Source organism: Halichoerus grypus, chromosome 3 (assembly GCF_964656455.1).
Source record: "Halichoerus grypus chromosome 3, mHalGry1.hap1.1, whole genome shotgun sequence".
NCBI lineage: Eukaryota > Metazoa > Chordata > Mammalia > Carnivora > Phocidae > Halichoerus > Halichoerus grypus.
In genome coordinates this window covers 39,346,163-39,360,451 of record NC_135714.1, presented here as the reverse complement: position 1 = coordinate 39,360,451, position 14,289 = coordinate 39,346,163, and the positions used below count along the sequence as shown (strand labels likewise).

The 14,289-nt window shown below is 35.9% G+C and overlaps 1 protein-coding gene across 1 annotated transcript in view; it reads left to right on the top strand.

Annotated features, from left to right (window-relative positions):
• CORIN (corin, serine peptidase) overlaps positions 1 to 14,289 on the top strand; it is a 197,846-nt gene that overhangs the window by 22,333 nt on the left and 161,224 nt on the right. Inside the window, exon 3 of the mRNA XM_036096676.2 lies at positions 12,989 to 13,196. Within this exon, the coding sequence (XP_035952569.1) occupies positions 12,989 to 13,196 (208 nt within the window). The remainder of the gene's footprint in view (positions 1 to 12,988; positions 13,197 to 14,289) is intronic.

The following is a 14,289-nucleotide window of genomic DNA, read 5'->3' as shown; positions in this document are numbered from 1 at the left end:
AAGCCACCCAGTCTATAGTATTCTGTGATGGCAGCCTGGGTAGACTAATACAAATCTCACATTTAATGCAAAGCTATTAAATAAAATATCAGCAACCAAATCTATTAACACCTAAAATTATATTGCATTTTAACACAATAGGCCTTATTGTGGAAATACAAGGATGGCTTAATATTAGACACTTCATTCATAGGTCTCCTAATTTAATTAATAAAGTAGATTTCTTTTACTGATCATCTCAATTGCTGAAGCAAAAGCATTTGTTAAAATTTGACACTAAACAAGGAAGAAAATATCTTTAATCCAATAAGGAGTATCTCTCAAAAACCTGGATGCTTTGACATTATTTGTAATTCCAGAAGAATGAAAATATTCTAACTGTCCATTAGGAGGGAACTGTTAAAAAAAAAAAAACGTGGTATAGCCAAGCAATAGTGTAAGATACATCTGGGAAGATAATGAGGTAGATCTCTACACACTGATATATACAGTGATCTCTAGACTAAATCATGAATCAATAAATCAAGGTGCAAAACAATGTATAAAATATGCCACCTTTTGTGTGATAAATTGGAAAGGGAAAATGTATTTATTTACTTATGTTAAAAAATAAACAGAGGGAGGATACACCAAAAACTAATAAAAATGTTTTTTTATTGGTGAAGAAGAACATGAAGGAAGTGACAGGGATGCAAATAAGACATTTTTAAATGTACCTTTCGTGTAGTTTTGATTAAGAATCAGGTAAAGGACTCATTTAATAAACAATTAGACCAGAGGAAAAAATTCATTAAAAATTGAAAACAAGGCAATAAATTATCTAACTGTATATCAAGTTAGTGACTCAACCATCCAAAATAAAAGAATTATCTCCACTGAACTTAGAATATTTTGATTGTACATCCCTAGTGGATGAACTCTAAGCACCAAAAGAGTTGCCAAGAAGGTTTAAACTCAACAAGTAGTCTTTTTTTTCTCCCAGCTTTATTGAGGAAAAATTGACAAACATTTGCATATATTTAAAGTGTAAAATGTGGTGATTTGAAATACATATGCATTTTGACATGATTGCCAAGATCAAGGTAATTAACACATCCATCACTTCATGTAGTTAACTCTGTGTGTGTGTGGTGAGAACACTTTTACTCTTAGCAAATATCAAGTCTATCATACAGTATTGTTAACTATAGTCACCCTGCTATATGTTAGTTAGGTCCTCAGAACTTATTCATCTTGTAACTGAAAATTTGTACCCTTTGATCTACAACCCCTTATTTCCCCTCAGTTCCTAGCAACCACTACTCTATTCTCTGTTTCTGTGAAGTCCTTTTTTTTTAATATTCCACATATAAATGATACCATATGGTATTTGTCTCTCTCTGGGTTTATCCATGTTATTGCTATTGACAGGATTTCTTTTTATGACCAAATAATATCCCATTACATGTTCTTTATCCATTCATCTTTCAATGGACACTTCTGTTGTTCCACATCTTGGCTGTTGTAACTCGTGCTGCAATGAACATGGGGTGCATATATCTTTTCAAATTGGCATTTTTGTTTTCTTCAGATAAAAAAGAAATGCCACTTTCCCAGATGTGGAATTGCTGGGTGATATGGTATTTTTATTTTTAATTTTGGTGGAATCTCTACACTGTGTTTTATAGCGACCACACCGATTTACATTCCCATCAACACTGTACAAGGATTCTCCTTTCTCTACATCCTCATCAACACTTGTTATCTCTTGTCTAGCTATTATCAAATAGCTATCCTAACAGGTGTGAGGTGTTCTCTATAATTAAGAATCTATTTCTTGGTTTGCCACTCTCTCTCTCTCTATTTTCCCTTTGCTCCTTTGTTTTGTTTCTTAAATTCCACATATGAGTGAAATCATATGGTATTTGTCTTTCTCTGACTGACTTATTGTGGTTAGCATTATACTCACTAGCTCCATCCATGTCCTTGCAAATTATGAGATTTCATTATTTTTTATGGCTAATATTCCATTGTATATATATATACCCCATCTTCTTTATCCATTCATCAGTTGGTGGACACTTGGGCTGGTTCCATATCTTGGCTACTGTAAATAATTCTACTATATAAACATAGGGGTGCATTTATCCCTTTGAATTAGTGTTTTTGTATTCTTTGGGTAAATACTCAGTAGTGCTATTGCTGGCCCGTAGGGTAGTCCTATTTTTAACTCTTTGAGGGACCTCCATACTGTTTTCCAGAGTGGCTGCATCAGTTTGCATTCCCACCAACAGTGCAAGAGGGTTCTTTTTTCTCCACATCCTCGCCAACATCTGTTGTTTCTTGTGTTGTCGATTTTAGCCATTCTGTCAGGTGTGATGTGATATCTCATTGTAGTTTTGATTAGCATTTTCCTGATGGTAAGTGATGATGAAATCTTTTCCTGTGTCTGTTGGTCGTCTGTATGTCTTTTCTGGAGAAATGTGGAAATGAACATATATTAGTGAGTGGAATAAGTAGGCTACAAAATAGTATGTACATTGCATATATACAAAGCATTGTAATACACTGTAATGCTATATATATTCATTTTATGTTAAGTAAAATGTATCTTTTGAAAGAAAAAAAAGACTAGAAAATAATGTCACACTTATTGTGTGTCAAGTATTGTACTGTATACCTTACATGAAAGCTCTATTAAGTAGATACTATTAATATTTATCTACTAATTATATTTATCTAATAATATTTATTTTAAAATAAATTTCTACTTATGCTTACCTCATTTCATTGCTAGTTATATAGGGAGTTTTGCATACCTTATAATAGTAGGGATTTAATAAAGATTTACATAGGATAGGGAAATATAGGCAACAAATATATAGTTTAAAATTCTGAAATCAAAATAATTCAATAATATGATTTAACTTAAAATATGTCATTTTCTTTTTTAGTTCCTTTCTGTATCCATGGCATAGAGTTTCGTTTTTTTTCAAACTTCAAAAAATGGGGGATACTCTTATTTTTCTTTATGTTTTTGAGCAATCAAAACAATAAGCCCTAGGTTTCTGGTTTAATAATAAATAAGTAAGAAATAAGTAATAAATAAGTAATAAATAAATAAGGCCTTATTATGTCTGCTATAATTTAGAAGCAGGTACTCAAACCCTAAAATTTAAAGAAGCCCTTAAACAAAGAAGACTGTTGCACTACTTTTCAATATTGTGAAGGATTTCAAGTATACATGTTTTAATAATTACCATTACTTCTTGCATCCTGCTTCTTCCTTCTGGGTCAAATTCTCTTCTTAACTGAATTACTCCTTGGGAGTTCTCCCAGTGAATACTATTTCAGTTTTGATTTGTTTTAAAATGTCTTTATTTTCCCCCTCACTATGGCATGATTGTTTAGCTAAGTTGACAGTTTTTTTTTTCTCTCATCAATTTAAGAATTTTATTTCACATTTATATGGATTATTCAATGCTATCAGAAACCTTAGTGCCAATTTAAATTTTGGAATTTTGTCTTGGAAGCTTTAAAAAGTTTTTCTTACCTTTTCTGGTTTTATTAAAATGGATATGATGTGGATTTCTTTTTATGTATCTTGTCTAGAAGATGTGCTTCTTGAATCTGAGGATTCAGGTATTTCTTCAATTTGGGAGAGTTCTCAGCTATTAACCCTATGAATATAACTTCCCTCCTGATGTTTCTATTCTCTCTTTCTGGAACTCTAATTACTCTTAGGTTGGACATTCTCATCCATCCTCTGTTAATCTCTGTGCTGAATTCTGATGTATTTTCTCGGATTTGTCTTCTAGTTCTTTAGTTCTCTCTTCAGCAGTATCTAATCTTCTATTTTACTCTATTCACTGAGTTTTAAATTTTAGTGTTGATATATATTTTTCATTTCTAGAGGTTCTGTTTGGTTTCTTTTCAAATCTTCCAGTTTTCAATTTACAGTATGTCATTCAAATGACTACATTTTTGTCTTTAGTTGTTTCATTCATACTTGTTTAATAGCCTCCAGACAACCTTCAGTTTTCTGAAGTTCTCAGACTTTTAATACTGATGCTGGTTATGACCAATGATTTTTCTTTCTCTTAATGGCTTGGGTTCCTGTTTATTTTATGAGTTGGATTATAAACTTCCTTGGATTCAGGGCATGTCACTCTAGGACAATTTTGTGTTTTGTTTGACCAGGCACCCCAAGGTATCCCTGCCCCGGGGCCAATTTTTATGTTAACATTTGGCTTGTGTGGTTTTTAGATCACATGTGTAATTGTAAATTCAAACCCTTGGGAGGGCTAGGGCTCTGGTAAAACGTACCTAAAGAAAGGTTTTTCTTTCAAACCAGAATCTAGGCAGAGTGAGATAAGTGTCCTCATCATATGCCTGAGCTAGTTGGTTCCCTGTTTTTTGTGGGGGTCTTGTTTCCTCTTTGTGCTTCTTGTGGATTCAAGCCTTTATTTCTTTATTGAGAAGATAACTTCCTCTAAGACAAGGTCATTGCTGTATTGGCTCATGATAGCCACTCATGTGATATCAGATTCCTGTGATGTCAGCTCATGTGCTCATTGCTCTTGTTTTCAGTTTGCTGTTACATTTCTGGAATCTTGAGGTTTCCTTTTATTTTATGGATAGTTCAGCTGTTCACATAAAAGAAGTTTGTTTTATTTTACAAAATATTTCTAGATGTTTATCATGGGTGAACTTTCAGGTTATTTATTTTGCAATATTTTGGAATTCATTCTTTAAAAAGAAATCATTTTACACAGAAATTTTTAATCACACACAAGGTAGAAAAAATAGTACAATGAATCTCAATGTGCCCTCTCCCAGCTTATCAATATTTTATCAATTTTGTTAGAATCCTTTTTAAAGGACTTTTTTCTAGGGCCTCTTATAGTAGAGTTTAAATTTGCTCCTCTAATTGAACAGAGGAATTTTGATATTAGCTAGTTTTTAATTAAAATACTCTATTTCATAATTTTAAGAAATCATCTAGAGAAAGCAAAGGCTTTATACAACAATATGTTAACCCTATATTAAATATTTAATTCATCATTATTAAAATTCATATTTCAACATTTTTCAATTATAAGAAAAATTACAGTGTCTCTAGAAACAAAATTGAATTGACCCCTCTTGGGTTTTTTGTGTTGGATATTCCATAGTTCCATGCACTATTCTAATCTCTGCCTCTCTAGGTTTGCATTATATCTGCCCCATTTGAATCTGGGCCAGTCTCACTAATTTTGACTCTGCTTCTTTGCTATTTCAACTCTATACATTCATTTACATGTTTAAGCTTCCTGTGTTTCTCTATTTCAGCTTTATTATCCCAGAGCCCTCTACTCCAGTTACTTCCTTCCATTTTCACCCTAACACAAGAGAGGCAAAGAGTAGAGAGGTTTCAGCATTTACATTTTTTCCAAGGCCGGGTTTTACACAGAGTTCTGTTTTTTGTCATCTGACAAGTGGATTGACATTATCTACTAGAGTTGGTAATGAGTAGGAGAAAAGTATTCTAAAATTTTCTGTTAATATCTTCTAGATAAAGAAGAAACAGTTTTCTTAATGTTCAACAAATGTCTTCAGTTACAGTGTGACCAAATTTGTCGAATCTATCCAGAGTAGAGATACAGTATAGCCATTAATATTTTCTTGAGAAACTCCCTATGTATCAAGAACTCAAAATGACTGACTCATGATGGGTTGGCCTTATTATGTCTGCTATAATTTAGAAGCAGGTATAAAGCAACAAACATTTCAGCACAATAGTTGGAAAACTAGAATCAGACCATGTTTTGTCTCCTAAGCTAAACTTGGGAGATAAGTGTCTACTTACAAGGGTAGGGCATGGCCTCCTTACCAGTCCTGTGTGGGTAGCTTCCCTGGAGAGATGTGTGACTGTCCAGGCTGGAGCTGAGATGCAGTTTGTAGATGCATCTGGTTTCCGGAGAAGAGGTACTACTTTTATGTGACATTTGAATGGGTGACAAAGCCAGAGATGCTTATGTGTTTGGATATCTCTGCCTCTTTTAAAAAGACAGAAGTTCTCCATATTGGAGGCCCCCAAAACTCTTAAACTGATCACCTTTACTTCTTATCTAATGTTCTAGAGAAATCCTGGGGCAGCTTCTCAAAAATCCCTATATGGGGAGTTATAGAGTTTTCTGGAGGGAGGATTCCTTTCTAATCATTTGCTGGCTTCATAAGCATTCCGACCTATATAGTTACACAGAGTTCTAAGCATAGGACTCCATGTGTTGTCTAATGCTCTGCTGTCACTTTGTTGAAATTATTAATGATAATATAATTTCATATAAATATTATAAATAATATAAATAAAATAATATAAAATAGTTTTTGAACCAGGGGCCCTACATTTGCAATTTACCCTGGGTGCCCCAAATTATGTAGTCCATTCTGTTCCTGGGTTTTACTGTGATTGGACCAACTTCAGTCTCTTATTTGCCCTTGAATAAAGTACAGTGCCAAGCAATGCCATGAACTAATTGTCATTGGCCTCGTCAGGACTCATGCCTGGAGCTAGGGCTAGGGAGAGGCCTCTGAAAATTCATGACTGCTATTCATTTAGGGATGGGGGAGTTGAAACTGAGCCTACAACCAACAAGAACTATTCCGTTCTTCCTCCTTTTGTTGTTGTTGTTGAGTGGTTGCTCATGTTTTACTTTTATTTTTTAATCTTACATTGCCTTGTAATAAGATAAAAGGTATATTTATTAAAAAGAAATAGTATGTCATATGCATTCCAAAAACTAGAAATTTATTTTAAATATTTTCTTTTCAGTATGTAGAACAGGTCCTCCCTTACAATCTTATTCCCTGTAGAATCTTTCTTTGTAAATTCAGAGAGTAAAAAGGTAAATATCAGCTCAACTTGAGGCTGATTTGTTACCAATTTTTTTTCAAGATTTAATTTATTTATTTGAGAAAGAGAGAGAGAGCATGAGCAGGGGGAGGGGGAGGGGCAGAGGGAGAGGGAGAAACAAACTCCCCACTGAGCAGGGAGCCCCAGTGGGGTTGGATCCCAGGACTCTGGGATTATGACCCAAGCCAGAGGCAGATGCTTAACCAACTGAGATACCCAGGCACCCCAGCAAAAAGTTTTATAGTTTATCATATGTGCTAATGGTAGGCATTGTAAAAGCATCACTTAATCTTTATAATAACTCAAAATACAGTACTTTGCAGATGAAGAAACATAAACAGAGAAGTTCAGGACCTAGTGAAAGGCCACATAAATACAGAATAATAAAGGCAGGATTTGAATCAGACTGTGCAACCACCCCATGCTATGTGTGGGAAAAGTGTTTTACAAATGTGAAAGTACATATCTGAATTATTGTTATCATTCAATCATTCACAATTCTAGGATAGATAATTATATGGGACAAGATGTGTTCTTTAAAAATGAATGAAAAGTGACTGACAGATGAAGATGTGACAGCTAAAATGTTACATCTTACTTTGTTCTATGGAATGTGAATAATTAATTTACAATAAAATATTGACCCCTCACTGTTACAGTGTTGCCACAGTAGATATTTGTTGGATGAATGAATGACAACAAGTTGTGTGCCCTTAGCTACCATTCAAACATCTTAGAATCAAGTAGTATGAATATGTGTATATGAATGATACAAGAGAATGACCCAGTAATAGGTATATGTAGGATATCAAAGCTTAATGGTTGGCAAAGACTTTCCCAAGAGACTTGAGGTTGTATTAAAAATGTTAAATCTGGAATATATGTAATTATATAGAAAATATTAAATCCCAATCCTCATGCTTCTTCTGGCAAGAGTAGATAGGTCTTACTTAACTTTGATAATTTATACAGTGTTGTATTAACTAGGCACTTATATTTTTTGCCTGTGCATAAATTGGCAAGACATTGGGTTACCTATGTCCTTGAATATGTCTGTAAAGACTTTATTACAAATGCCACAATTGACTCATGTGTTTTACTTTGATTCATTGATTTTTCTTTTATAAGAAATAAAATAGTTACCATGTTTGTATTCAAAGATGTTTACAGAGTTACTTAAGAAGCCCAGATCCTCACAGAGAGGCCCTGTCTTTAACTTTGTGTTCCTTCTTATCTTTCTGTAACCTTCTTATGGATCTCCCTAAATACACAAAGTCCTTTCAAATTGGTTTGTCCCAGAAATTATTTGGACAAAATGTAACTTTTCGTGTAAGTTATCTAGAATAGAGACTGGCTTACATTATACCATTCTGCTGATGTAGTTTCGACCTGTGCTGACTTTGTGGTCCAGCCAGGAATAGATAAGATACTAAGCATTCCCAGTCCAAATGGACTCGCAGTAAGGACGATAAACCAATTCACTGTTTTCTTTGAAAAAGTTTAATTTTTGCCAATCTTGGAGAAGCAGCTCTATTGCTAAATCCAAGGAGATTCATCAAAATATTCTACAATGAATGAAGTACATTTACAGTGTTTAAAATGGAATAGTATCTTTGGCAGAATCATACACAGGAAGAGAATAGGTTACGGGATCAGAAAGACCTGGTTTCAATTTCAACTCTACAGCTTAACATAGTGTAACCTCGAATACTTTCTCATCCTCATTGAATCTGATTCATCTTCTATAGAGTGGGAATAAAAAAGCTTTCTCAGGGCACCTGGGTGGCTCAGTCATTAAGCGTCTGCCTTCAGCTCAGATCATGATCCCAGGGTCCTGGGATCGAGTCCCGTATCGGGCTCCTCGCTCTGCGAGAAGCCTGCTTCTCCCTCTCCCACTCCCCCTGCTTGTGTTCCCTCTCTCGCTGTATCTATCTCTGTCAAATTAATAAATAAAATCTTAAAAAAAAAAAGCTTTCTCATAGGATAGTAGGAAGGTTAAGTAAAGTGCCGTATATAAGGTACCTAGCAAACATCCAGCCTAGAAAGTACTCAAGGATCTTTTATCTCTTTTCTTATCTTTAACTGTTGTATTTAATATAAAACAATAAGTAGAAATGGAATTTAAAATATATTTTATATTAAGAGACAAACTGAATAGAAACTAATTAATTTATTTAGGCTTTTATTGTAAACTTATCTCACCCTATCTTCTGTGAATAATATATTTTTCTTGCTGAAGGTACCAACGCTGTTGATACATCAGTTGAACATCAGCAGTATGATGATTTCTGCTATGTTTTCTCTGTTATGCTGAGGTCTCGTGCTAAAAGCAATTGAGCATGCTTAAGGATAATGAAAGGTTATACCTTGTAGAGGAAAGGGAGGGCAGTCCCTCCTCTTTTACTTTCAACTGCTGCACTATAGTCCAGAGGGGAGTCCAGGATGGGAATCAGTCTGGTGGAAGGAATAGGATGGGATGACTCCCTAGGCCATGGTAAGTTCTAGGGAACAGATCATTAAAAACAATAGTCTCAATAATAGCCATCAACCTTAGTGCTTTTGGGTCTCAGATATACTGGCTTGTTCACATCAGCATCTATCTTGTTTAATAAGAAAACTTTTAGTGGGAAGACTTTGTTCCATGTAATCTCCGCACTCATGCAGTGAATAACTATTGAGTGTCTACTATTTGGTATCCCAGTGATGTTATTTCTAGTGATGTGGATGAATACTGGGAATAAATAAGTAAATAAATAAACAAACAGACAGACAGACAAGATTGTATGAGGCAGTCCTGACACTATAATGAAAATAGAACAGGATGATGTTATTAAGGGATGTAGGAACACTTTGGATGCTATACTTATGGGAATGGGAACTTTCGCTATCTCCTGAGAAGGAAATATCTTTTTTTCTTGTGTGCAGCTCACATTGCCATGAACATAGAATAACACACCAAATACGAGTTACCTTACTATCTTGTATTTTTCCAATGATTTCTCAGTATTCAGTAGTTTCTTTGGCTACTGAATGGGGGTGGGGGTGAATTAGCCTTTTGGTCATCTCATCACTTCAAATATAGTTTATCATCAAGTGTATAAACTCCAAAGCTGTGAACCTTACAGAAAATCATGTAATATAAAATAAATAATAGCATGTGGTCAGTATACATGGGTGTGTTATCTATGGATATAAATTCAGGCTTTGTGACATATCATGACATACTTTTTAGTCTTTTCCTTTCATGGGCCATTAGGAATTACCTTCTTTAAGGTCTGTTTTTAACATAATAACCCCATTTTATGTTAGCCCAGGGTGGCTCCAAATAGAAGTTATTCAGAACACATAGGTTTGAAGATCTGGATTTTCCACAGAACGGCTCTGCCTAGCTGGGCAGATGTCTTAGACTTTCTAAAAGTGAGTTTCCTCATGTATAATATAGATGCAGTATCACTTTACCAGGTTGTGAAAATGAGATAATTGTGAATGAGAGCTGCTGAGTACGTGTTTTGGTATCTGGCATAGGCTGGTTTTCAATAAATGCTTTCTGAGATTGAATTTTCCAGAGATGATTTCATATTTTTGATGAAATAAAACTCTTACTCTTAGCTCTTTTAAGTAAGCATCTCTGCTTGTAGCACAATACATACAATTGGTCATTTTGAAGTTTGCTGTCTGTATGATCTCCCTGCCTGTGTTGCTCTCCCACACTGAAATGTATTTTAACCTCCCTCACTAAATGACTTGACTGTCATATTCATGAAACTTGCCCAGAACCCCCTACCTTGGCATTCACGTTCGGCTGAATTCATGTGTCTATGTGTCTATTTGTGTTCTGTCTGAATATTTTAATTTGGATTTTCTTCTTCTCTCACTCCTTTCTTTCCCATTTTGTATCTTGAGTTTGATGAGGTCCAAAAAAGTGTTGTGCCCTTAAATTTTTGGCCGAGTCTATCCTAGGGTCTAGCATGCAGAGAAATTCCACATGTCATTGTAGCCTTTGAAAGTGGAAAGTGTTTTGATCCTGCCCCACTGAGCTCAGCTCATTTTGGGTTGGATAATAAAAACAATGGTGGAGTGTGTCTTTTCATGAAGTATGAGACTGAGCTAATGGCTACAATCTAGTCATTTGGGGGAAAGACTTCCTACAGAGTTTGGGCAGTTTTCAGAGTGGTTTGAAAAAAGAGAAGTGAGATTAGGAAGTGCACTTAGGAGACTAGGGAAGGCAGTGAGAGGATCAGAAGTAAAGTCTCTGAGGTGACCTATGTGAAGGAAGCAGATGCGGAGGTTGGGGATCCTTCTGTGGTAGGCTGTATTTATTCTGTATTACAGATCAAAGGGTTAGTTTGGCCATTTTATCAGAGATGCAGCCTTATTTTTTAACACTATTTTTATTAAAATGAAATTAGCCTTAGGTTTGGAGAGGTTTTTCTCTTTATTTCTTTGACTGGGAATTACATAGTTATCAGAAAAGATGTTTCCTTTCTTATTGAGCTTCTTTCCCTTCTTGCTGTTCTCCCCCCTCTCAACATAATTAGAATGAATACTTTCACTCCTTTTCCAAAGCCTGAAGATGCTGTTTTTATTTTTATTTTATTTTTTGTTTTTGTTTTTTGTTTTTTTTTTTAGTGTTCCATGATTTATTGTTTGTGAAGATGCTGTTTTTAAATAGTAGCTTATTTAAATAATAACCGAAATTTTAATTATCTCCTTTTTTTAAAAAAAGATTTTATTTATTTATTAGAGAGAGAGAGAGAGAGCATGACAGGGGGAGGGGCAGAGGGAGAAGCAGACTCCCTGCTGAGCATGGAGCCTGCCATGGGGTTCGATCCTGGGACTCCAGGATCATGACCTGAGCCGAAGATAAATGCTTAACTGACTGAGCCACCCAAGCGCCCCTAACTTATCTCCTTCTTAAAGCAAAAGTAATAAATCTTCATACAAACCAGTAAGAGAATACAGAATTAAAGAAAGAAAAATAGAATAGTCTCCTAAAATCCCATTACCTGCACTCATATTAATATTTTGATTTATACGACACCAAACATTCAAATTTAGGGAATGAGAAAGAGAGGCTGTGGAGGTGGTAGTGCTTGGGAGAAGAGCCAGCTATGAAACAAAATGAAATTGGAGGCTCTGACTGACCCTGGATTGTTGGCATGGACAAGACTGGAAAACTTTGTATAACCATGTATGTTTTATTTTATTTTATTTTTTAAAGATTTTATTTATTTATTTGACAGAGAGAGAGCCAGTGAGAGAGGGAACACAAGCAGGGGGAGTGGGAGAGGGAGAAGCAGGCTTCCCTCGGAGCAGGGAGCCCGATGCGGGGCTCCATCCCAGGACCCTGGGATCATGACCTGAGCCGAAGGCAGACACTTAACGATTGAGCCACCCAGGTGCCCCTAATCATGTATTTTTTAAAACAGGATCCTGGTATGCAAATTTTTTTGTGACTTGCTGTTTTTATCTATTACAAGCACCATTCTATGTGATTGACTAGTCTTCTAAAACATCTCTCATACAGCTAAGTATTCTGTTGTTTGAGTTTCAAAGTATTTTAAACCAATTCCCATCGGTGAATGTTTAGGTGATTCGTATCTTTTAAAAATTATAAAGTGTGCAGAGATGAAGATCCCTGTAAATAAATCCATATTCACAATCATGATTATTTCCTTAGAATAAATTTTAAGAAATTTTACAGTGCCAAGGGATACGCATTTAAAGTGTCTCTCTCTCTCTTCTTATATATATATAGCTTTATAGCTATAACACATATATAACATATATAACATTGCCCTGCCTAGCTATGATCCAAATAGTGCCTGCCAACTTATGTGCCCATCAGCAAGGTGTGAGAGTGTATTTTTCTCTATATTTGCCCAGGATACAGATACTATTCCTTTGTGAATATTAGTAGCTTGATTTCATTATCTTATGCACAAACGCCGCCACACTTATTTGTACGTCTGTGTATGTCTGATTGTATATCTATAATCACTCTTACAGAATATATTTTATCTCATGAACATGTCAGTCTGTTATACCGAGTGAGTTTGTAAACATATAATTCTGATATGTCTGCTCTTAAATATACTTATCTTGACTTCCCAGGTGCCTGTACGAACATCACCCACAGCCAGTGTCAGATGCTGCCCTACCAAACCACGCTAACACCTCTCTTCTCGATTGTCAAAAACACGGAAGTGGAGAAGTTCCTCAAGTTCTTCATGTACCTCCATCGCCTCAGCTGCTACCAACATATCATGCTTTTTGGCTGTAGCCTCGCCTTCCCCGAGTGCGTCGGTGATGCTGATGACAGGTATTTTGGAATCAAAATCATTCTGTGATAAGAGTCGGTTGTAACAGAGGTGTCTGAGAGGAATGAAATTATCCCGAGCTACCACCGTTTATTTTTGTTAAAGGAGAAAATATCCCATACCCATCACAGCCACTTGTAATTCTTTGAAACTGAAATTTTTTTGTGAAAACTTGGAATTCTTTTATTTCTGGAGAGAAATTATCCCGGATGTGAGATTGAGGCAATCAGCTGGGATACTGAGGAGCTGTTTCCGTGAGGGTCTGGCAGAAGACAGCACACTCAAAGGGGTGACTGAAAAGAGTTTATTGAAGAGAAGATTTATAGAGGTATGGACAGGTTAAGAGACCAAATGATGGGAGGCATCAGGGTCTCATGATAGGGGATGCAGTTCCACCACCCAAGACGTGGAGGGGGAAAAAGGGCGGACAGCGACTGGAGAGAGTTTTAGCTATGGGCAAGGGGTCTTCCAACCAGCCAAGTCCTGCGACCCTATGCAGAGGAGCATAGCCACCAGCAGCCAGCCTGTCAGCCCTGCAGGAGAGAGGAGAAAGAAATAACTCTGACCTCACTCTACTCCTGCCCTCCCATCTGCCGGGGCCTTCCACCATCCGAACTCACCCACAGCCATTGGGCAAGGGCGTGTTATTGATGTGACCACAATAGATGAGATCTAAAATCTCATCCAAACATTATTGGGTCCAAAGTCCCAAATCTCATCCTCTGAAACAGGCATAGGTGAGATGCTGGGTGGTTCTTATGGTCAACACTAGAGCCCAGAGCAGGGTGAGGAGGGTGAAGGGTAGATGCAGAGGGACAAACAGAGAATGTCTAGTACAATATCAAATAAGATTAGAAAGAATTTTCTTATTTTGGGCGGGGGAAAGAACATTTGAGTGAGTGTGCTTGTGGATGTATCTTGTAAGCTCATTTTTTTTTTTTGAGATAAAGTTGACATATAGCATTATATTGGTTTCAGGTGTACCACATAATGATTCAATATTTGAATATATTGCCAAATGATCACCACAATAAGTCTAGTTAACATCCATCACCACACATAGTTATAAATTTTCTTTTTCTTATAATGAGAACT